This window comes from Dipodomys merriami, unplaced genomic scaffold, assembly GCF_024711535.1.
Source record: "Dipodomys merriami isolate MVZ:Mamm:240054 unplaced genomic scaffold, mDipMer1.0.p SCAF_1, whole genome shotgun sequence".
NCBI lineage: Eukaryota > Metazoa > Chordata > Mammalia > Rodentia > Heteromyidae > Dipodomys > Dipodomys merriami.
In genome coordinates, this window is record NW_027202270.1 from 128068502 (window position 1) to 128095265 (window position 26764).

The 26764-nt window shown below is 38.2% G+C and overlaps 1 protein-coding gene across 3 annotated transcripts in view; it reads right to left on the reverse strand.

Annotated features, from left to right (window-relative positions):
• Lin52 (lin-52 DREAM MuvB core complex component) overlaps nucleotides 1–26764 on the reverse strand; it is a 101024-nt gene that overhangs the window by 64779 nt on the left and 9481 nt on the right. For 2 of the 3 annotated variants that reach the window (XM_070030158.1, XM_070030167.1), the window contains exons 4-5: nucleotides 23339–23405; nucleotides 20964–21047 (exon numbers count right to left, since the gene is read on the reverse strand). In XM_070030158.1, coding sequence (XP_069886259.1) covers nucleotides 20964–21047; nucleotides 23339–23405 — 151 coding nt within the window. Of the gene's footprint in view, nucleotides 1–18706; nucleotides 19396–20963; nucleotides 21048–23338; nucleotides 23406–26764 lie in introns of those variants that run through there. The other variant, XM_070030149.1, reaches the window with a different exon arrangement.

Genomic DNA, 26764 nt, shown 5'->3' on the forward strand with positions numbered 1-26764 from the left:
GAAACGGTTCATCCTCCTACAATCTCTTTAAAGGTTAATTAATGTACAACCGTGTTACAATAAAGTAGGTCAGAAAATCTGCCCAAAATTAATGCCTATTCTTTTTTCTTTCTTTCATTTCTTATTCTTTTTTAAATCTTTGTTGTTTTATTTTTTTGGTGTTTGTTTGTTTCCTGAAACTGGAACTTGAACTAAGGACCTGGGTATTGTTCCTGAGCTTTTTTGCTCAAGGCTAGTTAGCCCTCTACCATTTCATGCCACTGTTCCACTTCTGGCCTTTCTGGATGGTTAAATAGAGATTTAAACCTTCAATTTTTGTTGTTGTTGTTGTTTCTTTTGTATGTTCTTCCCCCATGGTATAACACCTGTTTTCACTGTATTTGATTCCAGTGCCCTGCATCTTGTATATACATTTTTCTAATTTGAGGAGGGGAAGGTAAATAACAAAATGCTGAAATAAGGATACAGGATGACCATTGTAACAACGAGATGTATAAGACACTATGTTGAAAATGAACTTTACAACTTTTGTGGGTGGGGGGCGGGGGGAGAAGCAAAGGGATGGTAGAGGAAAAACAAAGGAGGGGGTAACAATGCTCGATAGGAAATGGACTCATTACCTTACTCATGTAACTGTAACCCCTCCGTACAGTATCTTCATATATATGTCAGTGTGTGTATATATATAAATAACTTATCCCTCAGATCTGAGTCTCCTGAGATTACAGGTGAGCCACACAGCACCTGGCAAATGCCTATTTCTTAAATAGTTTAAGTGTTCCCTGCTACGGAAGACTGGAAAAAAAAAATGATTCTATCACATGTGTTTTCATCTTCTCCAACTTACTTAGCTACAAAGAAGCTTTTAAAAATTACTTACAAAGGTCCTCCTGGAAAGCAGAAATGCAATAACATAAATTTTTACCACCTAAGTTCTATATAACTGAACCAAACCGAGAGTGTTAGAAAGTTACACACAAGTCAATACTAATCATTGTGAATCTGCTGTAGGATGAAGCTTCAACCAAATTAGCTCTAATATGATTCTAAAATTCTGAGGCTCTTAAGAAATGAGGATATGGAGGATGTAATTGACATGGCTTCGATTTTGTTCCTATTTGACTCCTTGATGATTTGAGGTCCATTTTACACTTCAGAGAACCCAAATGTCATTTTCATTTTATATATTAAGATTGTATTCTCTATGGAATAAAAGCATTTTTTAATTCTCTAAGGAAATATTGAGTTTCAACCAAGACAATGACTACTACAAAGAAATTGAAGTCACACCTTGTGCATGATTCTCAGTTCTGTTCATTCAATAAGTCTAAAACATGGATTCCATTCTACTTCTACTTATAATGAAAAGTTCTGTAAGTTCATGTCATAGCATCAGACTGGTATCTAGTATCAATAACTGTTAAGCCATTTCACTTACAAGTTCCAAAAGGCGTATTCACCACACAAGTATCTAAGAGAAGCCAAGAAATGAATACTTGAACAAAGCCCTATTCTTATCCTGAGGCAACACTACCCTGGATTAAGAATGAACCAGTAGCCGGGCGCTGGTGGCTCACACCTGTAATCCTAGCTACTCAGGAGGCTGAGATCTGAGGATCGCGGTTCAAAGCCATCCTGGGCAGGAAAGACCGTGAGACTCCTATCTCCAATAAAACCACCAGAAAACCTGAAGTGGCGCTGTAGCTCAAGTGGTAGAGCGCTGGCCTTGAGCTGAAGAGCTGAGGGACAGCGCCCCGGCCCAGAGTTCAAGCCCCATGACCGACAAAAAAAAAAAAAAAAGAATGAACCAGTGGCTCACGCCTGTAATCCTAGCTACTCAGGAGGCTGACTGGAGGATCCTGGTTCAAAGCCAGGCACACAGGAAGGTCTATGAGACTCTTACGGCCAATTAATCACAGAAAAAGCCAGAAATGGCACTGTGGCACAAGTGTTAAGAAACTAGCCTTGAGCAAAAGAGCTCAGGGACTGGGCCCCAAGCTCCAAGTTCAAAACTGACAAAAAAAAAAAAAAAATAGCACTTAGATGCTATGGCTCACAATTGTGATCCTAGCTACTCAGGAGGGTGAAATCTGAGGATCACAGTTTGAAGCTAGTCACACAGGAAAGTCTGTGAGATTCATCTCCAATTAACCACCAAAAAGCCACCAAAGCTGTGGCTCAAGTGATAGCTCGCCTTAAAGCAAACAAAAAAATTTAGGAACTGTACCCAGGCTCTGAGTTCAAGGCCCAGTACAGGCAAACATCCCCAACCCCATCCAAAAAAAGTTTTGCTGAGGCCAGGAGTGGTGATACAAGACAATAATACCAGCATTTGGGGGCTGAGGTTAGATGAGGCTGGAGGGCCAGGAGTTTGAGGCCAGCAAAACACAAACAAAAGGACAGGTCATAACTTACTGCTCTGAGTTCAATCCTTAGCCCCTTGCAGTGCAAAAACAAACAAATAACAACAACAACAAAACCCATACACAATCCTAGCACACAAGAGTAAGGCAGAGGGAACATGGTTCATTTAAGACCAACCAGCCTGGGCTATACAGCAAGAACCTGTTTTTTGTTTTTTGTTTTTGTTTTTATTTTTTTTTGTCAGTTATGGGGCTGGAACTTTGGGCCTGAGTGCTGTCCCTCAGCACTTTTTCAAGTCTAGTACTCTACCACTTGAGCCACAGCGCCACTTCCAGTTTTCTGGTGATTAACTGGAGAAGAGAGTCTCTGGGGACTTTCCTGCCTGGGTTGGCTTTGAACCACGATCTTCAGCCTCCTGAGTAGCTAGGATAATATAGCCAACAGCACTAGACAAGAACCTGTCTTAAATCACTTTAAGCTGGACATGATTGTATTTGTCTGTAATCCTAGGTATATGGTGTTTGACCAAGAGATTAATAAACTTTAGGTACTATTGCTTAGTGTGACTTTTATCAGTAGTAGTTTAGTTGTATGACCTTGAACACCAAAAGAAAATATTAGATTAGAAAACTTCTAAGCTCTTTAGGGTATTAAACTTCTATTACTTAAGACATAGTATTTAATTCATACAATAAATATTTAGTGTAAAACTGGGTGCTGGTGGTTCATGCTTGTAATCCTACTCAGGAGGCTGAGAACTGAGGATTGCAGTTCAAAGCCAACCCGGGTAGGAAAGTCTGTGAGACTCTTATCTCCAATTAACCACCAGAAAACCAGAAGTGGTGCTGTGGCTCAAGTGGTAGAGCACTCGCCTTGAGCTGAAGAGCTCAGGGACAGTGCCCAGACCCAGAGTTCAAGCCCCACAACCAAAAAATAAAAAAATTAAAAAAAAATTGTGGTATATCCTATATATCATGTATGTTTAGGGTCTGCTAGGGTATATGCTAGGATATGCTAGGCAGCAAGGACTTAGAAAAGTAAATAAGATAGAGATTTGTTACTGATGTTGTAAAGCAACATTCCAGTAGATTAGGCATCACACAATAACCTTTTACTGATAAATTGTGTCAACTACATGGTGGAAAGAGGTTAAAAAGGGCAGGATGAATCTCCTAAGAGAGATTTAGGTATGAAGAATGGATAGGAGTTTATTAGGTAGATGAAGAGTTTTCAAGAGGGGACAGCAGTCTGGAAAAGGGCCTTTGAAATGTAAGGTTAATATAACTAGAACTCAGGGCTGGTGAGACAAAGATTAGCCCATGTGAAATTTTTCATTCTACCTTAAGGATATGAAACTTTATGACCGCTATTATAATTTCTGTAAACACTTGTCTATTTACCTTTTAGACCAACAGCTACAGATCCATTTAAGATGAGTACACATTCAGATTAATTCAAATTAGTACCAACCATTCAGTTCGACATCTATGGGGCATGGGAGGGGCGGAGACTGAAAACATATAGCTTACAAAACTAACCAATGTTTTTCTAAGAAAAAAAAAAAAGCTTGTCTTTGGTTTGTGAGTTTTTGTTTTGTTTTGTTATTAAGACAGAGTCTCACTGTGTAGTCTAGGTTGGCCCTGAACTTGAGATCCTCCTATCTCAACTTTATAAGTGTTGTGTTACAGGTATGCACCACTATGCCAACATATCCAGTAAAAAAAAAATGTGCTTCTTGTTCAGGCCCCATGACTGACAAAAAAAAAAACAAAAAACAAACAAACAAAAAACCCCAAAAAACAAAAATGTGCTTCTTTAATCATTTCTTGTTTCTTAATGTAACAGATTATCACTCCTTTTACTCCCTAATTTCTACTTTAGCAAAGGCATGCTAAAAATAAGAAATGAGATATCATTAACTTTCATATTGCTATTTATTGTGTGAACTGATCAATAGTGAAATAATTTTTACTAAGAAATGGTATACAGAAGAGTTAAAAAAATTTAACTATCCAAGAAAACAGGAGATGTATCTTTCATGTGACTTTTTCTTTCTAAAGTAGTATCAAGTTTTCTTTATTTCTTAGATAGCATTTTCCCCTATACAACAAAATAGAATGTATTTACTGTTGATAATTTGAAAAATTCAGAAAACAAACTTTTTTGACAGACCCTCACAACATTGCCACAGCTGGCTTCAAACCCACAATCCTCCTGTTTCAGTCTCTCAAGTGTTAGCATGTGCTACCATGCCCAAACAAAAATTCAGAAAATGTTTAAGAAAAAAAACCAAACCACTTGTGACAATCACTTGTTTTTCATGCTCTCAAATCAAAAAAGAGCTGGGTGCCAATGACATGCGTTGGTACTCAGCAGGCGGGGATCACAGTTCAAAGCCAGCCCAAAAGGAAAGTCCATGAGAATCTCATCTCCAATTAACCACCAAAAAAGCTGAAGTGGAGCTATAGCTCATGGCAAAGTGCTAGTCTTTAGCAAAAATGAGCTCAGAGACATCGTCTAGGCCCTGAGTTCAAGTCCCAGAACTAGCACCCCCCCCCACCAAAAAAAAAAAAAAGAAAAACAAAAAACTAAATTTATGTTCTGCCTTTATATTCCTTATATATAATGAGCATAAGGGGTCAATGAATTCTCTTTAATCCTTTAATGTGATTTTTTTAATGGTTAAACTGCAATTCACTATATGGATATATAATAGTTCATTTGGCTTGTTCCTAAAGGTTAAACGTTCACATATTTTGGAAATAATCCTAAATGTTATATCTCTAAATGTTTCACAAAAACACCTATCAAACTTTTTTTTTTTTTTTTTGTCGGTCGTGGGGCTTGAACTCTGGGCCTGGACGCTGTCCCTCAGCTCTTCAGCTCAAGGCGAGCACTCTACCACTTGAGCTACAGCGCCACTTCCGGTTTTCTGGTGGTTTATTGGAGATAGGAGTCTCACAGTCTCTCCTGCCCGGGCTGGCTTTGAACCGCGATCCTCAGATCTCAGCCTCCTGAGTAGCTAGGATTACAGGCGTGAGCCACCGGCGCCCGGCCCTATCAAACTTTTTATTTATTTATTTATTTATTTATTTATTTAAGCCCATCCTGAGGCTTTAACTCAGGGCCTGGGCCTTGTCCCTGAGCTTTTATGCTCAGGGCTGGAGCCCTAACACTTTAGTCACAGCTCCATTTCCAGTTTTTTGATGGTTAATTGGAGAGAAGAGTTTGTCCAGGCTGGCTTTGAACTGCTATCCTCAAATATTATCCTCTTGAGGAACTATGATTATAGGCATGAGCCACCAGCGCCCAGCTCTGTCATACATCTTACATAATTACACAGAATAGTACTTTAAAACTAACCCATTCAAATTAATTTATACTGTACCTACTCTCCTCTATCCTCTCCCTCCTTCCAAATCAGAATAGAATAAACACTACAAGCATTTTATGACAAAATCCTCTTTGTGTATAAAACCATTTCAGAGGCAATGTTGGGTTTATGAAATAACCTGACTAATGGATAAAAGATATAAATGCTTATAAGCCTTAAAGGTAATTTGAGCATTTGTGTATCCTAATTTGCTAACCAATGGAAAAATGAGAAATGATGTCATGTTTTATTTCCCAGTTTCATAATACATTATAAAACAAAATACTTAAGGCTAAATTGACAATTTCTAATTATGAGAAATAACCTTGATCCTTTCAAAGTGGATTTTATATGGTATTACACCTAAACACGAATGTCATACTAAAGACCAAGATGGTAATGCATAAAACAAATTAAGATTAAGTTTTAAATGTATTTGAGAAATGCAGATTTCAATAGTCCTTAGGGTACTTTTGAATCACATTCCCTTTGCCTTTTTAGGTTAAAATAATTTGAATTTATACTTTTTTTGATTACCAGCCATTATCAACAGATATGATGGAAAAACAAAAAAAATGTTCACTTTTACAAATGAAGAAATGGATATTAAGGTATTCTGCTCATCAAGTTAAAAATGAAAAAGATTGTAATGCTTGGCATTTGCAGTGATAAAATGGTAAGAATAAGCTTTCTTTCGTACTTCCCCAACAATCAAAGTCCCACAAACTTCCAACTACTTGGAACTTCCAACTGCTTCATTTCTAAGTTGAATTATAAAACATATATGTAAGCCAGGCGCCAGTGGCTCACGCCCGTAATCCTAGCTACTAAGGAGGCTGAGATCTGAGAAGCGTGGTTCAAAGCCAGCCCGAGCAGGAAAAGTCCGTGAGACTCTTACCTCCAATAAACTACCAGAAAACAAGAAGTGGTGCTGTAGCTCAAGTGGCAGAGCACTCGCTTTGAGCTGAAGAGCTGAGGGACAGTGCTCAGGTCCAGAGTTCAAGCCCCATGGCCAACAGAAAGCAAAAAATAAATAAATATATATATAGAGAGAGAGACAGACAGACAGACAGACAGAAATATATATCAATGTATCATATATAATCCAAATATAGCTATTAAGACGCAGGGTAGCAAACAGTTTGGGTTAGTTACTATTACTTCAATATTTAAAATTCTGAAATTTTTTTTCAGTAAGCAACATTTATTACACATACAAGACCCCAAAAGTTTCCTGAATAGATTTACATAGCTACCCAAATGAAAAAGCACTAAAATGAAAGAAAATTATATAAAATTAAGTTATACAACTTAAAGGCTTAATGACCTGCCAATACATATAGGGAGTTCACAAATCTACTTCTTTAAAAAAAAATGTTTAATTATTTTTAAATAATTTTAATAAGTCAGGTAATAAGTACATTTCTTTCTTTTTTTTTTTTTTTTTTTTTGAGGGGGTGGTCTGGTTATGGGGCCTGAACTCTGGGCCTGGGCGCTGTCCCTCAGCTCTTCAGCTCAAGACTAGCGCTCTACCACTTGAGCCACAGCGCCACTTCAGGCTTTTTTCTTTTTGCTTATGTGGCGCTAAGGAATTGAACCCAGGGCCTCATGCATGCAAGGCAAGCGTTCTACCACTGAGCCACCTTCCCAGCCCCAGTATATTTCTTTATAGACAGTGTGACCCATTCCCTTGCTCTCTCCCACTCTTTCCCTCCTGTTCCCATTCACAAGTTGTATAGTTCATTTTTAACATACTGCCTAGTGAATACCACTGCTACATTTATTCACCCTTTGTCCCTCCATTTCCATGCCCCCTGCCCTCCCAAAGACTGATATACAAATCTACTTAAGATGTCCTATTTCACAAGTTCATTTCCTTTAGATCAAATAATTTACTATTCACATTTAACATTACATATTGCTTAAATGATATTACTCAACTAGACAAGAACATTGTTTCCATCCTGTTAGGAACACTGACCTTTATAAATGGTATATTTCAGAAATGAAGAAGCTAGAGGTGTGGTAGCGTGTCAGCTGTGAATAAAAAAGCTGAGTGAGAGCACAAGAACCTGAGTTCAAGCCCCAGACCATCATGAAACAAAGAAAGAAAGAGAAAAGGGGGAGAGGGCCAGAGGGAGGAAGGGAAGGAAGAAAAGAACAAAGAGAGAGAAAGAGAAAGGATCTATGGAGATTCACATGTTAAAGGATTATATGATTTTTGTTGTTGTTATCCAACTAGCTGGCCTCCTTCTGACTTCCCTGTCATCAACCAGGCTCAAAATGGCCTAGTAAACTCTAATTTCAGCTTATCTCCTAACATCCATCCACATATTTACTCAGTCCTAAAAATCACAAAACTGAAAAATTCACAGGCAGTGCAGTCTCACTGCTATCATCTATTCAATCCTTCACCTTGCATTCCCAAAGTGTCACTAGTATCTACCATCCCATGATGACCTATGCAACGACACCTCCTATAGGTGTGTGACTGCCATATTCAAAAACCTTCAATGGTAACATTTTTAATAACAGAGAGAAATGCTTAAGTAGAAATAAAGAAAAAGCTGGGCACTGGTGGCTCATCATGCCTATAATCCTAGCTATTCAGGAGGCTGAGATATGAGGATTATGGTTCAAAGCCAGCCCAGGCAGGAAAGTCAGTAAGACTCCTTTTTGTTGTTGTTGTTGGTCATGGGGCTTGAACTCTGGGCCTGGGCACTGTCCCTGAGCTCTTCAGCTCAGGTAGCACTCTACCACTTGAGTCACAGCCCATTTCCTGTTTTCTGAGTAGTTTATTGGAGATAAGAGTCTCACAGACTTTCCTGCCCTGGCAGGCTTTGAACCGCAATCCTCATATCTCAGGCTCCTGAGTAGCTAGGATTACAGGCATGAGCCACCAGCACCTTGCTCTGTAAGACTCTTATCTCCAAGTAACCACCAGAAAACTAGAAGTGGTGTTGTGGCTCAAGTGGTAGAGTGCTCATCTTGAGCTGAAGAGGTCTCAGAGACAGTGCTCAGGCCCAGAGTTCAAGCCCAACCAACCAAAAAAGAAAGAAGAAAGAAAAAGCAAAAAGGAACAAGTTACACACTTAGATAGCATGTACAAGGACCTAGGTTTAATTCCCAGAACTATATAAACAAACCACCATCAATCAATACAGCAACAATACACAGTTTCAGCTGTGTTAGAAAAGCATATCTGTGCATATGTATGAACAGAAGTATAAATATAAACACATGTAGCCATACATAAAGGGAGGAAAAAAGAGCAGGAAATAAAATGTTTAGTTATCTGTAAACATTGATAAAGTGATTTTTTAAAAAACTTTATTTTTACAACATACTAACTTGTAGAAAGTTTCATTTAGTCACAGGTCTTCACAGCCATCATGAATACATGTTATACTCATTAAAATACTTTGTAGAGAAATGTTCAAGTGGAGCTATGGCTCAAATAGTAGAGTGCTAGCCTTAAGCAAAAAGCTTACGTACAGCACCCAGACTCTGAGTTCAAGCTGCAATACTGATTTTAAAAAAAGAAAGAAGGAGGGCTGGGAAGGTAGCTCAGTGGTACAGTGCTTGCCTTCCATGCATGAAGCCCTGGGTTCGATTCTTCAGCACCACATAAGCAGAAAAAGTGGGAAGTGGCACTGTGACTAAAGTGGTAGAGTGCTAACCTTGAGCTGAAGAGCTGAGGGACAGCGCCCAGGCTCAGAGTTCAGGCCCACAACTGACAAAAAAAGAAAAAGAAAGAAGGAAAAGGAAAGGAAAGAAACATTCACATTCTGGGCACCAGGGCTCATACTTGTAATTGTGGCTATTCAGTTCAAAGAAAAGTCTGTGAGACTCCATTCCCAATTAACTAGCAAAAAGCCAGACTGGAGTCATGGCTCAAGTGGTACAGCACCAGCTGTGATCAAGCAAGCTGAGCCAGAGTGCAAGGTCCTGAGTTCAATTCCCAGTATTGACAAAGCAACAAAAACCCCCACCATTCATATAATTGTAATGGCTTCCCCATTACCATTGAATCTTAACTACTCAACTCATGGAGTTCAAAGTCTTACTCAATCTGGCCCCTAACTTCTTTATAGTCTTCATCCTTATGGCCCCTAATATAACACTGGGTCCTTAGAGACTACATTCTATCACTTACACTGTTCCTTAAGCAAAGCTGTTGCTTTCTAACTTGGCTATTCTCATAATTGAGGCCTTTTTTTCCATTTCTACCCATCAAGATCACGTTTTCTCTAAGGTCTACTTTCAATATTCCAAAAACAACAAATTCTATGTCATTTTCTCTTTTCCATGCAGATATCACTAAATCACTTCTCCCCTTATGTCCAGACTCCTCAAAATCCTCAGGTCCATGGTCCTACGTAATCCTCACTGACCAATTTAACACAATCCATCTTTCCTCTCCTCCCTGTACAATTCTTTGTACTCCCATAGAGCTTACCTCTCCAACTTTCTATGAAGATTTACTTAATAGTTTTAGTTCTCTTCCCTATTAGATTTGGTCTGCAAAGATAATGCCTTATTCAATTTCATGTTCCTTACAAGTATTTCTGAAGTAGTAGCTGAGGAACAGGGCATTTCATTCTTTTGCTATTACCTCATCATTCATAATAAGTAAATATTTGAAAGCTTTAAAGTAATGTTTTAAAACGTAAAGGAAGCTGGGTGCTGTGGCTCATGCTTGTAATCCTAGCTACTCAGGAGGCTGAGATCTGAGGATCATGATTCAAAGCCAACCAGGAAAGTGTGAGAGACTCTTACCTCCAGAAAAACCAGAAGTGACACTGTGGCTCAAGCTGAAGAGCACAGGGTCAAAGCCCAAGCCCAGAGTTGACTGACCAAAAGAAAAAAAAAAAAAGTAAAGGACTATTTAGTTCAAGTTACTATAATATTAGCTAATATTCTTGTTTTAATTAAATATGGTACTTTCTGACATGTCATGATAACAGAGTCTAGGGATGTAAAAAAAAAAAAAAAAAAGACCACTGGCAAGGGAGATGACTGGGATATGAGACTTGAACTCATTTTGAGGGTTATATATCCAAGTATAGAAGCTACTAAAATAAACCACATCAACAACACTTTAACCAATTTCTTTAATCTCATGTAAATGATATTTCAGAAATAAAGGATTTGAATCATAAAAGCTTTAAAATTTTATTTTATTTAAAATCATATACTGCTTCAGAGATGGGCTAAAAAGTAGTATGGACTAATGAAATGGAAAACAAAATGCTAAAAGTCAAATAAGGCATCACAAGATTTTTTTTTTTACCCAAATAAAAAATTGAGTTCCAAAGATAAGGACAGAAAAGCTAGAAGCACAGTAGGTCTCGTGCTGCCATCTAGAGGTTAAAGAGTACATAATTTTTCTCTGTAAATCAAGGAATGCTAATTAAACTTTAACTATTTATTATAGGAGGTAAGACCAAAGGGCCTTATAATGGAAGCCAGACAAATAAGCTTTAGTTAGGTCACAAAAATTAATATCCAGGGAATACAAGTCACAGTTATTAGGGGAGGGGTAGTTGTGGAGGTGGGAGGCAAGGGATGGTAGGGGGGAAACAAAGGAGGAGGCAACAATGTCCATAGGAAATGTATTCATTACAACTGTAACCCCTCTGTACAGTATTTTTACGATAAAAAATACAAAAAATCACAGTTATTCTCCACCTCTGTCCTTTAGAGATTAAAATTGAATGCAATAGAACTGTCCTGTAGAATTTTATTTAAATTGGTAATTTTCTAAATATAAGCAGCCATTTTATCAAATTTGCATGACTAAAGAAAAGGCAGAGAAGAGTACTAACAGGTAAGCTTGAAAAGTTTCTCTTTGGAATCGCCAAATAAGTTGCACTAAATTGTTTCAGGTACAGACAACTTCATTAATGTAGATATGGGATAAAGGACTAAGTTTAAATGGGGAAAATCTTAATCTTTTTACACCAAAATGTTGTTTTTAAAGAGCTATAGAAAATTATGGAATGGTAACCACTCAAATAGCTTTTTAAAAAAATTTTTTCGGTCATGGGGCTTGGACTCAGGGTCTGGGTGCTGTCACAGATCTCTTTTGCTGAAGGCTAGTGCTCTACCACTTTGAGCCATAGCCCTACTTCTGGTTTTCCGGTGGTTAATTCAAGATGAAAGTCTCTCTTGGACTTTCCTGCCCCGGCTGGCTTTGAATGGAAATCCTATTACAGGCATGAGCCACTGGCACCCAGCTGAAAACATCTTTTTTTTTTTTTTTTTTGGGGGGGGGGTCCAGTCGTGGGGCCTGAACTCTGGGCCTGGGCGCTGTCCCTGAGCCCTTCAGCTCAAGGCTAGCACTCTACCACTTGAGCCACAGCGCCACTTCCGGCTTTTTTCTTTTTGCTTATGTGGTGCTGAGGAATCTAACCCAGGGCCTCAGGCATGCAAGGCAAGCACTTTACCACTGAGCCACCTTCCCAGCCCTGAAAACATCTTTAAATACTGGGGAAATACCTTCACTGTCTCAGTACCAATTAACCAGTTTCAATTTATGATCATTAACCTGGTAAAGACAATGTTGAAGATGAGGAAGCAATGTCTATAATTTTGTTCTTGACTATGCCAATTTAATTAAAATTCCCTGTTTCTGAAATCTGCCTTTTACTTATTGAATGGCATTTTAGTGTGGCTTATGTATAAATGTCAAATAAAGAATATTTAACACTTCTCACATTTTACAGTTGATTCTATATAAGTTCAGATGCTTTTTTTAAAGTGACCATGACAGATACACTAGTGACTACAGTTTTTAATTCTTTACTAACACAGACTAAGTTATAATTCAGGACTGTCTTTAAGCGGCTATTCAGAAATACAAAACTGTGGAACTACTGTGTATGTGAGATTGATAGTGGTGCTTTTTACCAACTTCTTAAAGAAAAGGAGACAATTTGTAGAGGGCATAATTTGTAAATTGTGGACATAAAATTTAAGGTAACTAAAGATAAATATTACATTTAAAAAGGCCAATAATCAATAACAAGCATTAGCAAGGATGTGATAAAACTGGAACTATCAAGCACACTGCTGGTCAGAATGGCACACTTCAGCCATTTTAGAAAACAGTTGAATAGTTTCTCAAAGTTCAATATGAGTGAGCAAAGTTCAATATGAGTGAGCAAATGACTCAGAAATTCCCTTCCTAGTTATAAAGCCAAGAAAAATGAAAATGAACCCACACAAAATCTTATACATAATTGTTCACTTATTCATACTAGTCAAATAGTTCAAACTACCCAAATGCCTCTTAACTGATAAACATAATTTGGTACAGCCACACAATTGAATATTATTCCATCATAAAAAGTATGAAACACTGAAATATGTTACAAGGTTAAATACTGCAAAAAAAGAATCCAGGGCTAGGGATGTAGTTCAGCAGTAGAACACTACCTAACATGCTCAAGGTCCTGGGTTTGATCCCAGCATCACAAAAGAAAGAATAGGCCAGCACTGGTGGCTCACACCTATAATCCTAGTTACTTAGGAGGCTGAGATCTGAGGATAAGATCTCCAGCCAGGGCAGGAAACTCTATGAGACTTTTATCTCTCATAAACCACCAGAAAACCGGAAGTGGCACTGAGCTGAAGAGCTGAGGGACAGCGCCCAGGCCCAGAGTTCAAGCCCCATGACTGACCAAAAAAAAAAAAAAAGAATAGAAAAAAATCCAGTCATGGGGCTGGGAAGGTGGCTCAGTGGTAGAGCGCTTGCCTTGCAAGCCTGAGGCCCTGAGTTCGATTCCTCAGCACCACATAAACAAAAAGACTGGACCAAAAAAAAAAAAAAAGAAAGAAAGAAAAAAATGCAGTCACAAAGTACACATATTAAATAATTTCGGCTATATAGATTCCAAATACATCTAGGCATAAAGTAAATTAATGGTGGCTAAGGCCAAGAGAGTTTGGAGAGAAACAGAGACTGAAAATGACTACAAGGTTTCTTTTTGGAATGATGAAAATATTCTAGAATTGAATGTGGTGATTATTGTACAATCTAGGAATATAATAAGAATCTAGGAATATTCTAGAATTGAATGTGGTAATTATTATATAAACCTAGGAATATAATAATCACTGCATTGTACACTACAAAGAGGTGAACTATACAATATATGAATTACATTTCAATAAAGTTATAATAAACCTTGGCTATGGGGTTAGCCCTAGTAACAAAGTTATGATCCCATGTTCCCAATTTTTACACTCTATTTTAAAATATTTCCAAGTTAGTCAATAGGTCATTTGCATGACTACTACACACATTTGCATGCCTCTTTCAGAGGCAAGAAAAAAAATCAGAAAAGGGTAAAAATAGCCAAAATTCAGTATTGAGTAGGATTACAAAAAAAGGAAGCAATCTATGGCTGCAACTTACAAGATTTCATCAGAATCATGCTAAGGTCATAATAGTGATGGAGCAGGGTTTAAGTACAACATAGAAAAAAAAAAATTAAGCTGGCCACTGGTGACTTACTCCTGTAATCCTAGCTTCTCAGGAGGGTGAGATCTGAGGATCATGATTTGAAGCCAGCCCTGGCAGAAAAGTCCCCATAAGATTCTTATCTCTGGGCTGGGAAGGTGGCTCAGTGGTAGAGTGCTTGCCTTGCATGGATGAGGCCCTGGGTTCGATTCCTCAGCACCACATAAGCAAAAAGAAAAAAGCCGGAAGTGAGGCTGTGGCTCAAGTGGTAGAGCGCTAGCCTTGAGCTGAAGAGCTGAGGGACAGCGCCCAGGCCCAGAGTTCAGGCCCTACAACCAGACCCCCCCCCCCCGAAAAAAAAAAAAAAAGAAAAGAAAAAAGATTCTTATCTCCAATTGACCACTCAAAACAACAAAAGTAGAGCTCAAAGTGGTAAAGCACTAGCCTTGAACTAAAGAGCTCAGGGACAGTGCCCAGGCCCTGGGTTCAAGTCCCACAACCAACAACAACAACAACAAAAACCCAAAACCAAACCAAAACAAAATTACCAAAAACACAACTGTGTAATTATCCACTGTCATAAAAGAAACTCCTCATCAACTATTGAGAAAAGAGAACAATTTCCAGAAGCTTTCATCTATTCAGTTTTAAGCCAATGGACTTCATTAGAAAAATTAATTTCATCTAAAGATATCAACAATGGGCCATTCATTCCATCAGCAAATACACACTATACACTTGTTTTATGTCAGCAGCTCTATGGGCTACTAAGCCTTAATATATGATTCTTACCTTAAATTATACTCAATCCGAAGGATAAGAGCAATACCAAAACTGTCTCCAAGAATGATGAATGTAACTTATAAACTAAACAAATAAACCACTCTAAAAGCCAATGGGAAACCAGGAGAGAGCTCACTTTCTATATTAAGGATGAAAAGAAAAGGCTCAGGGAAGAGAAAAGGATCTTTGAAAAAAAAATTAAGTAACATGACCAAAACTAAAATGACGGGGAAATATTCCAAAAAGAGAATTTCAAGTAGGTACAGTATATGGTATTTTAGTAGGGGAAACGTAAGTATCAAAGCTAGAGATTAACTGGGACAGGAATGTCCAGGATATTCCATGTGATGCTGTCTGAATTTTATAAGTAAGGAACCACGTACCACCAATGACTCATATACTACCAATGACTCATGAGCAAAGGACAAAGAACCAAATGGAACTTTGGAAAATTAATCTGGCACTAGTAATCAGTAGTAGAGTGAGCTGGGAAAGTGGCTCAGTGGTAGAGTGCTTGCCTTGCATGCATGAGGCCCTGGGTTCAATTCCTCAGCACCACATAAGCAGAAAAAGCCAGAAGTGGCGCTGTGGCTCAAGTGGTAGAGTACTAGCCTTGAACTGAAGAGCTGAGAGGCAGTGCCCAGACCCAGAGCTCAGGCCCCATGACCGGCCAAAAAAAGATCGACTAGAGTAAGGTAAGGAGACAAGTTAGGTGATGGTAATAATCCCAGTAAAAAAGAAAGGACACAGGCTGGGAAGGTGACTCAGTGGTAGAGCACTTGCCTTGCATGCATGAGGCCCTGGGTTCGATTCCTCAACACCACATAAGCAAAAAGAAAAAAGCTGGAAGTGGCGTTGTGGCTCAGGTGGTACAGTGCTAGTTTTGAGCTGAAGAGCTGAGGGACAGCGCCTAGGCCCAGAGTTCAGGCCCAATGACCAGAACAACCCCCCCCCCAAAAAAAGAAAGAAAGAAAGAAAGAAAGGACACTAAGTTCAGCAGAAAGTAACAAATACACTTCTTTACCCAATGCTAAGCAGAATTTTTCCATTTTTGTATTTCTATATATTTCAAAGGAACTTCATAGAAATTAAATGCCCAAATTAAGCCAATGGCCCCAATCATCTGGGATGCCATTAAATGCCTATTACAAAAGTTATTGCATTCCCAAATCTACACACTGAAAGAGTTATCTGAGGTGTAATCATATACCAAATCAAAGGGTAGGGTCATTTTCTAAATGACACAATCTACTTACTATCAGTCCTAGAAGGTCCCCATTATCTCTACACTAACATTTAACAATGCCTCTGGGAAATAACAAGCAATCATGTTTTGAGGACAAATATTTTTTGCATTTTTTTCTTTCCTTCGTCTTTATCAGTACAGATATTTGCATGAAAACAGGATCTCTGGTCCTTGGGGATTCATCAGTTCCTAGTGCCTATTTTTCATCCATGTCATCCTCTCAATTAATGCAGGAAAGAGGATTGAGACATTACCAGATTAGGGTGTCAAATGAAAGCCAACCCCCAGAGTAGATGAATCATCCGTAAAGATAAAAAAAAGATCTTGTTTTTATGCAAATATACTAAACACAATAAAACAAAGAGCTGCATCCAAGAAGTCCAATACATATCCATGAAATTATTTCTAATTGTAACTCTTCAAAGTATGTTCTTATGTCAGCTAAATTCACTATGGGTCAAGGAAAATGGCAATCAGTTGCAAAGTACAGCTACAGAAGGTGAAAAAAGGCCAAATTCTGCATTCAAAGATTATTTAAAAGCATTTCAGCATTATATGGTAGAAACAAGCATTTATTGTACAATTTGGGTTCAATGCTTTAAGGAAGCTTAGTTATTTCAAACTTCCTCACCCAATGTATTAAATTCTTAGAAATATAAACATTTAATACTCAACAGTGGCTTTTAATCTACAGATTATAACAATGCAAAGTAAAAACACATTAGAAAATACAACAAGGTTCTTAATATGTGGGCAGTTTTTAAAACAGACTTATTGATGGTTACAGAATTGACTCATTCTGAAAACAAAACAAAAAAGAATTGTTTTGTTATTCCAATAGGAACAGCAGCAAATAAATCAAAAAGCTGATAAGATACAGCCCTTAGTAAGAAAATTCTAAACAATAAGAAGGAATGACAGAATATCAGTACCTAGAATTATTTAATAAAATAGTGGCCTAGACTGTAATCAAAGGCTACTGTGAAGCCGGGCACCAGTGGCTCCCTCCTGTAATCCTAGCTGCTCAGGAGGCTGAAATCTGAGGATCACAGTTCAAAGCCTGCCGGAGCAAGGAAAGTCCTTGATACTCTTATCTCCAATAAACCACTAGAAAACGGGAAGTTCAAAGCCTGCCCGAGCAAGGAAAGTCCTTGATACTCTTATCTCCAATAAACCACTAGAAAACGGGAAGTGGCGCTGTGACTCAAGTGGTAGGGCGCTTGCCTTGAGCTAAAGAGCTGAAGGATAGCTCCCAAGGCCAACGTTCAAGCCCTATGACCGACAAAAAAAAAAAAAAAAAAGCTACTGTGAGTTAAAGGTTAATGCAGAATTTTACAATGAATAGACAGGCTAACAATATTTTTGTCAACTATTAATCTGAATATCACACAAAAAGAAGCTAGGAAGACTTAATATAACCTCTGGTGATATACACAACACTACCTGTACAATATTCTTGCCCTCCCTCTACCCCCGGAAAAAAAAATCATGCTTTGGGGCTGGGAATGTGGCTTAGTCTAGGTAGAGTGCTTACATGAAGCGCTGGGTTTGATTCCTCAGTACCACATAAACAGAAAAAGCCTGAAGTGGCACTGTGGCTCAAGTGGTAGAGGACTGGCCAAAAACAATTTTTTTTAAATCATGCTTTTTTATTTGATATTCTTTCAATATCCATACAAATTCCTCAATCTATCAGAAAATAAAAAAGTGATTAACATGGTAAGCACAACCTCAAGGACATAAATAATGAACAAAATCTAGAATCTGGGCTGAGAATGTAGCTTAGTAGTAGAGTGCTTGCCTGCATGCATGAAGCCTTCGGTTCAATTCCTCAGTACCATATAAACAGAAAAACTGGAAGTGGCACTGCTGTAGCTCAAGTGGTAGAGTGCTAGTCTTGAGCAAAGAAGCTCAGGGACAGTGCCTAGGCCCTGAGTCAAGCCCCAGGACTGGCAAAAAAAAAAAAAAAAAAATCTAGAATCTGAGAAACCAAATGATAAGAGAAATTAAAAGGGAAGTAGACAATAGACTAAAACGGACCTAAGAGATCAATTAAATACAGCATGTATCAAATACCCTAATTTAGATCCTAGTTCAAACAAACCAATGGTATAAAGTCCTCTATGATTCAACTAGGGAAACATGGCTAGTTCAAAACAAGTTTATCAAAATTGGTCAAGCATAGCTGGGTGCTGAAGGGTCACACCTGTAATCATTGCTACTCAAGGAGGCTCAAATTTGAGGACCAGGGTTCAGCCCAGGCACCAGCAATTCTATACAAGCCTGACAGTCATGAATTTAAAAAGTGCTTTTTCATGTTAAGCCTTGGTTTCCCATGACACACTTGGTTATTAGTTTTGCCAAGGATAAACTTTAGTCAGAAGAAATATATTACCAGGATATAGAGAAAAGCAAGGTATCAACAAATGAACTGAACACACCATACAAAAACCACAAGTAATTTATTGCCCTCTACTGTTTGATTCATGAGGTGATTAAAGAATATTATATTAGCTGGACACTGGTGGCTCACGCCTGTAATCCTAGCTACTCAGGAGGCTGAGATCTGAGGATCACTGTTCAAAGCTAGCCCAGGCAGGAAAGTCCGTGAAACTCTTATCTCCAATAAACCACTCAGAAAACCAGAAGTGGCACTGTGGCTCAAGTGGTAGAGCACAAGTCTTGAGCTGAAGAGTGAGGGGCACTGCCCAGACTGAGTTCAAGCCCCACGACCAACAACAACAAAAAAAGAATATTATATTAGAAAAACAAATCCAACTGTAGGCTGGGTGTATACCTTCATGTTAGAGCACTGGTCTAGCATATGCAGGCCCCAGATTCAATCTACAGCATCATGAAACAAAACAAAACTAACAACAACAACAAAACAAACAAAAAACCTAACTGATGCTGATGAAATGAAATAAAGGCCAAAATGATACATTTAAATTTGAAAGTGAAATGAAGAATGTAGCAGTAACGTAAATCATGATGTCAACAAAGCTACTCTATGTTCTACACGCTAGCAAGGGTAGGGAATGTTGGGCAAATAAAGACCAAGAAATCTTTGGTACATGATAGGACAAATACATATGCTTCTCGTCCTGAATGATGTTATAAATATCCAAATGGCCGTTGGCAGAAAGTAAGATTTTTCTACCCCTGTAAGAAACAAGAAAAACACATCTAAAGATGATTTTTTACTGCCCCAAAATAGTATAAAACTTGCAACCAAAAAAAAAAACTTGCATTGTTGAGGGTTACTCAGGGGTTAAATTCATGGCCTTGGGCTTGCTGAGCAGGTGATCTACCCACTTGAGTCCAAACATCAGGACACAACTTTCAAGATTATGTATTTAAGGAAGGTCCCAGGTATACTCCTTGAAAACAAAGTTTTAACCACTGTATTTATGTTGAGTATCTCTTCTTTCAATTACAAAATGAGAAATTTGTATCATTTCTTTGCCAGTTTTATAGTGAATGTACTATGAAAAAAATAATTTTAATCTGGGCGCCTGTGGCTCATGTCTATAATACTAGCTACTCAGGAGACTGAGATCTGAGGATCACGATTCAAAGCCAGAGTGGACAGGAAAGTCCAAGAGACTCTTATTTCCATAACTCCAGAAAACTGGAAGTGGTGCTGTAGCTCAAGTGGTAGAACACTAGCCTTGAACTGAAGAGGTGAAGGTCAGCATCTAGGCCCCAAGTTCAAGCCCCACAACTGACAGAAAATAAAATAAAATAAAATAAAAATAATAGAAGGGCTGGGAAGGTGGCTCAGTGGTAGAGTGCTTGCCTTGCATGCATGAGGCCCTGGGTTCGATTCCTCAGCCCACATAAGCAGAAAAAGCCAGAAGTGGGTGCTGTGGCTCAAGTGGTAGAGCTCTAGCTGAGAGACAGCACCTAGGTTGAGTACAGGCCCCAGAACCGATTAAAAAAAAAAATTAGAGAGCATAAAGGCGTAAGTGAAAAATGTTAAAGCATTACTCCTAGTAGCAGATTCTTGGTTTGTCATATATTCCTTCCTTTGGGAATCAATCCTTTTCTCACATTCTCCATGATTTGGTCAGACCAACTCCAACTTCTCTATTTTGTATCTGTAGCCAGGATCTAGGTAGGCCTGGGTCCATCACAGCGCTTCATGCTATGTGGACAAAGGACTAGCTTACAGATGACTTTGTGAACCAACACAGAGCAGTCAAATCCTTCCCCAGCATCTTTCTTTTGGAAAATCCAAAGAACACTATATAATCCAAAGAAACTATATAAACTGAATCTCCTTTTGGCTACCTTACCCAATGCTGAGATAAAGCTATTGTAGCAGCAAAGAAAGACTAATGCATGAAGTAGAACACTAACATACAAAACCAAAGCAAAAATTAGAGTATATCCCAATGACATCAAGGGTCATGGATCTAGATATATCCTCAAAGCTATTTCTACCCTTGGAATTTCAGTTAACTAATGCAAACTTACCAGTGTCTCTTTGGCTTAAGGCAGTTTTGATGTTCTACCACTAAAAAACTGAAGAGGTTCCAATACACTTTTAATGCACAGAGAAAAATTATTTGTTACCTACTAAATCCAGTAATTAGTACAACTTATCACAAAGACACACTTTAGACAGAACACCATTTTTTTCTCTAATAAAGGGAAAAATACATTTTTCTAAACATAACTAGAACTCCTAATGGGATGAACAAATCTGTGGTGTGGTGGGTACTCACACTCATCCAGCCCCAACTGATAGGCTAGGTTCTGTAAGCCGCGTACTTTCTCCATCAAATTAGCTGTTGTTAGGCTCCCCAGTTCTGAAATAGAAATAATTTATTTCAATATCATTTCTTCACACTAGGAATCTTGGAAATAAAGTTTTCAACCAGGGCTGGGGTATAGTAGAATAATAAAGTACATGTCTAGCATGCACAAGGTCCTGGATTTGATCTCCAGCACCACAAGAGAAAAAAAGTTGAGTTTAACTCCTATTGAGTAAGTAAGAGTAAATACCCATATTTCTTCTCCTTCAATCTTGTACACACACACATAGAGACACACACCAGTGAAACTTTTCACTACTGCAAAATGCCACTTAATGAGAGGAGTTAGCATAAACAACAAATTAAGTAATCTATCCTAAGGAACTATTTTGTCTATCATACAAAATTGCCTATCATTTATTATTTTGTCTATCATATACCATTAAAATATGAAGTTTTATGATGTGATATAGCATTGACTAAGCATTTTGGACAGGTCTCTTGAGTAGCTATGATTATAGGTGTGAGCCACCAGTGCCTGGTTTATTCAATTCCTTTTAAGTTTAAAACACAGGTTAACTTGTAATGACGATGGTGGTGCTAGGGATTAAACTCAGGGCCTCATGCATGTTCTCCCATTTGAGCCACACCTCCAGCTCCTTCTCAGTAAAAATTTAAAGTTTCCTTAGGAAATACAGGCCACAATATATTAATGAGTTTCAAATATTACAACATCAAACCCAGAATTCTCTTAAAACTTTATTTTTTCATAGCTGGAAAAGAAAATCTGTATTTAAACATGCAAAGCAATTAAATACTTCTGAATCAAATAAATATGACTTTCTTCCATTTATCATTTTGAATTCATTATCTGTAAATGGTAGAGACTTTCTTGACCTGTTCAGCTCAAGAATTCCAAATTTGGGGCTGGGAACATGGCTTAGTGGTAGAGTGCTTGCCTAGCATGCAAGAAGCCTGGGGTTCCAGTCCTCAGTACAACATAAACAGAAAAAGCTGGATGTGGCATGTTGGCTCAAGTAGTAGAGTGCTAGCCTTGAGCAAAAGAACTTCAGGGACAGTGCTCACTCAGGCCCTTAGTTCAAGACGCAGAACTGGCAAAAAAAAAAAAATTAAAGAATTCCAATTTACTTGAATTTCCAGCTATTACTTCACAACCATCATAAATTTTACTACAGAAGGATAATTTTAAAATAGAGTAAAATCATAAAATTTAAATTTTGAGTTTAAAACTCAAATATTAAATTCATATCAAGTTCTAAGTCATTTATTAAGCAATATCATATCAGCCAAGCACTGGTGGCTCATGCCTGTAATCCTAGCTACTCAGGAGGCTGAGAGTTAAGGATCACAGTTCAAAGTCAGAAAACCAGAACTGGCAATATGGCGCAAAGTAGTAGAACAGTAGCTCTGAGCAGAACTAAGAGACAGTGCCCAACCTCCGAGTTAAAACCCCAGACCAACCAAAACAAAAAACAAAACAAAAAACAAAAAAACTAGTTATAAATTCTTTGTGGAAGAAATCAATATGACTGAAATAAAAGGTCTTAGCCCACTAAGAAATTATTATTTAGTAATACTGATAATAGTGAAATGAGACTTAAAAGATTAGAAGTTAAAGCCAGGTTTGGGTGGCTCATACCTGTAATCCTAATTACTCAGAAGGCTGAGATCTGAAGATCACGGTTGAGGCCAACTGAGGCAGAAAACTCCCCATGAGACTCTTATCTGCAATTAACCAATCAAAAACTGCAAGTGCTGCTGTGGCTCAAGTGGTAGAGCCCTAGCCTTGAGTACAAAGAGGCTCAGAGACAGCACCAATTTAAATTTTAACTCTTGCTAATAAATCGGCCAGTTAGCCTCCTCCGAACTTTGCATGTTAGCATATATAACCAACAGGACCTTTGAAAGAATTAAGTAAGAAAATTTATGTGAATTTTTTGTTATTGTTGTTGTTAACTGTGGCTTTATACAAAACTAAATACTAAATGAATTAGCAAAAGAATTTATTGCAATTTGGTCCTGAATCAGCAAGACTTCTACCCAAGGAAAAAGTACATGCACAAAGGAGCTGTAGACATGAAGAAGGCAATTTGAAGGCATAAATATTGTAAAGAAACACTGAGAGAAAAAAAAAAAAACTCAAAAAGCTAGAAAGATACTTTGTGGAAGACAGTATAGTAAAAGAAGACAGGCTAGGGATAGTGGTTGCCTATAGCTCCATTGGAGAGGCTAAAGCAGGAAAACATTGATCTCATGAGTTTCAGAGCAGCCCAGGCATCACAGTGAGTTCTCTACCAAAGAGGGCAGTAGCTAGCATCACTTACCTTTCAACATGTCAATGTCATCACGTTCTATTTCCGCCATCCATTTGGGTGGAGAGTTAGTAATAGGCTGTCAAAAAAATAAGAATATATACATTCTAAAACATAAAGAGTAAAGAGATTCAACTCTTTCTTCTTAAAATGAATGTAGCCTGTCACACAGCATTCAGATTGTTTGAAGACAATGGGCAAATTACTATTTAAAAAAAACAAGGGGGGGGGAGGGGGATGATTAGAGGGGGGGAGGATGGGAAGAGATGGGAAGGGGAAACAAAGGAAGAGGCTACAATGCTTAATAAGAAATGTACTCATTGTCTTGCCCATGTAATTGTAACCCCTCTGTACAGTATTTTCACAAAAAAAAAAAAAAAAAAAAAACGCAGATTTTTTTCCAGGTTCAAATATGAGCTATAGTCACCTTACAAGATAATCCTGCTGATCATTAAAAGTCCAGAAGCTGGGCATTGGCTCATGCTTGTAACCCTAACTACTCAGAAGACTGATATCTGAGGATCATGGTTCAAAGGCAGCCTGGCAGCAAAGTCTGTGAGACATTAATTACCAAAAAGTCAGAAATGGTGCTATAGCTCAAAATAGTAGACCACTGGCTTTGGGCACAAAAGCTTAAGGACAGTGCCCAGGCTCTAAGCTCACCCCCAAGACTGGCACAAATTTAAAAAAAGTCATGTCAGAGAGATCTTAGAAGAACTTAGTAATACTACTATCAGTACTTAACATACGAAAAGTGTATATAGCACTTAAACTATGTGAAATTCATTCAGGTAAAAAAAAAAAACACACAACACAAAACTCCAACTAAATTGTTTGAAACAATAATCATAAACGTTCTCTGGCAGAAGGAATAAAAAAGACTTAAATAAGAAAAGAATGAAATGGGGCTGGGAAGGTGGCTCAGTGGTAGAGTGCTTGCTTTGCATGCCTGAGGCCCTGGGTTCGATTCCTCAGCACCACATAAGCAAAAAGAAAAAAGCCAGAAGTGGCGCTGTGGCTCAAGTGGTAGAGCGCTAGCCTTGAGCTGAAGAGCTGAGGGACAGTGCCCAAGCCCAGAGTTCAGACCCCACAACCGGGCCAAAAAAAAAAAATGAAAGCCCTCTTAGAATGGCATTGAGTTAGCAGTGTTCTTCCCTAGTTGCTTATGAGAATCATGTAAGTAACCTTAAAATATATATATAAATGCTGCTGTGTATGGTTGGTCAGACCTGTGGTCTCAGCAATGGAGAGACTGTAGGAGGACTGTAAATTCAAGGCCAGCTTCAGTTATGTACGTAGCAAGTTCAAGTTGGATGCCAGCAAATATATAAGCAATTAAGCCTTGGCCACACCCCACATGTACTGATTTAGGGGGCCAAAGGGAGTGTCCAGTGGAAAAAGTGGAGCAAGGGTACTGACAAATATATTCTTCAATAACTCCACAGCTGTACTCTAGTTGTTCTGTCATACAGATAAGGCACAGAGATTATGAAACATTATTTCAGCCTTGAATACTTCTTTGCAAAAATTTAAATTTTAGCTGGGCACGGTGGCTCACTCCTGTAATCCTAGCTGCTCAGGAGGCTGAGATCTGAGGATCACGGTTCAAAGCCAGCCCGGGCAGGAAAGTCCGTGAGACTCTCATCTCCAATAAATCACTAGAAAAGGAGAAGTGGCTCTGTGGCTCAAGCAGTAGAGCCTTGCCTTGAGCTGAAGAGCGCAGGGACAGCACCAAGCCCAGAGTTCAAGTCCTATGACCAACCAAAAAAAAAAAAATTAACTTTTACTCAGTACTATATAACAAAGAAAGTACTTTACAACATGTCATTTATTTTGAAACAACCCTATGAAATAGGTATTATAATCCTCATTTTATAAATTAAGAAACCAACTGACTCACTTGACTTAGGTTACATGGCTAGAAGAGCCATAATTCAAATACAAAGTAGTCTATGTCTAGAAACCACTATAAGCCCTCTATGGCAACTTCCCTTGAAGGCTCTGAGTCAAACTCACCATTTTTCCACCAGAAAGGGAAAAAAAAACACTCTACTAGGGTATGGTATCTGGGACCCTGAAATGATGCTGCTGTACCTCTAAGAACAAAACTCAAAATACATTACATGGCATATTTCTAGGAAAAAGTTTACTTCATCAGATTTTTTTAACTTCATATTCTAAGTTTTAAAAAAGGACTCTTTTCTGTTTATGACTTAAAATACTTAGTTGTAACCAAAGATACTGAACTGAAAGTTAAGTGTAAACAAGAAGGAAGAACATTTAATCATATACTATCTGCTCAGATCATAGGAAGTATAGTAGCAGAGTTGAGATTTAAATCCAGGTGAGTCTTGACTCCCACAATGCAAGCTTTTCCTGCACTCCCTCTATTTAGGCCTTATTAGATGCTGAAAGAGCAGCAACCAGTCAATATGTATACTAAACAAATCAAAGAGGTCACAAAGTTTGATTCTTTAAAACAAATACGACCATGGAACATGAAAGTCCTAGGTACAAAAAAATCTTTAATATTTAAGCCAGCACATTTTACTCTAAATGAGAATGCTATGATTATATTAAGGTGGGAGTTTCATCACATCCCTAATGGTATGGTTGGAGCATAAGCTTTAGAATCCGAGAATCCTGTTTCAAATTCTATTCTGTTATTTGCTAATGAAACAGCATAGATTAGGGAAAATGAGGCATGAGAACCAAAAGCCAGAATCTAAGAAAAATACTACATTAATAAATAATGACTAAGAGCATACATACGTTTCTCTTTGGTCTCATACTTTCTCACTGGCCTATAACACATAGTAGAATATCTTGTACAGAAGACTACTATACTCTAAGGAACCAACAAGCATATTAAGTTTCCTTAAGAAAGGACACTTATCCTTGGGGGGCGGGGGGGATGGGATCTTTTTCTTTCTAAGTATCCCTTTAAACAAAAAATGGGTTTAATCAGATATTCCTTTGTTCCTTTCAAGGTAGATCTTCCTATCTTCCTTCCTTTCTTCCCTCCCTCATTCCCTCCCTTCCTTCCTTTATTGTTGGTTGTGAAGTTTTAACTCAGGGCTTGGGTGCTGTCCCTGAAGGTCAAGGCTAGCACTCTACCACTTAAGCTACACCATCACTTGTGGTTTTTAAGTAATTAATTGGTTGTTAAAAAGTCTCACAGGGACTTTTTTGTCTGGGCTAGCTTAGAATCTCAATCCTCAGATCTCAGCCTCCTAAGTAGCTAGGATTACAGGCATAAGCCATGAGCACCCAGCTTAGATGTGTTTTCTTTGCAAATACTTCTCTGATCAATGAACAGACAAATATCTATGTCATAATGACCTAAATTTAGTAAACTTAACAAACTTAGCCTCTTTGGTCCCAATTGTTAACATCAAAACAGCGTATCAGCAAGAATAATTGAAGAATATAAGGTGT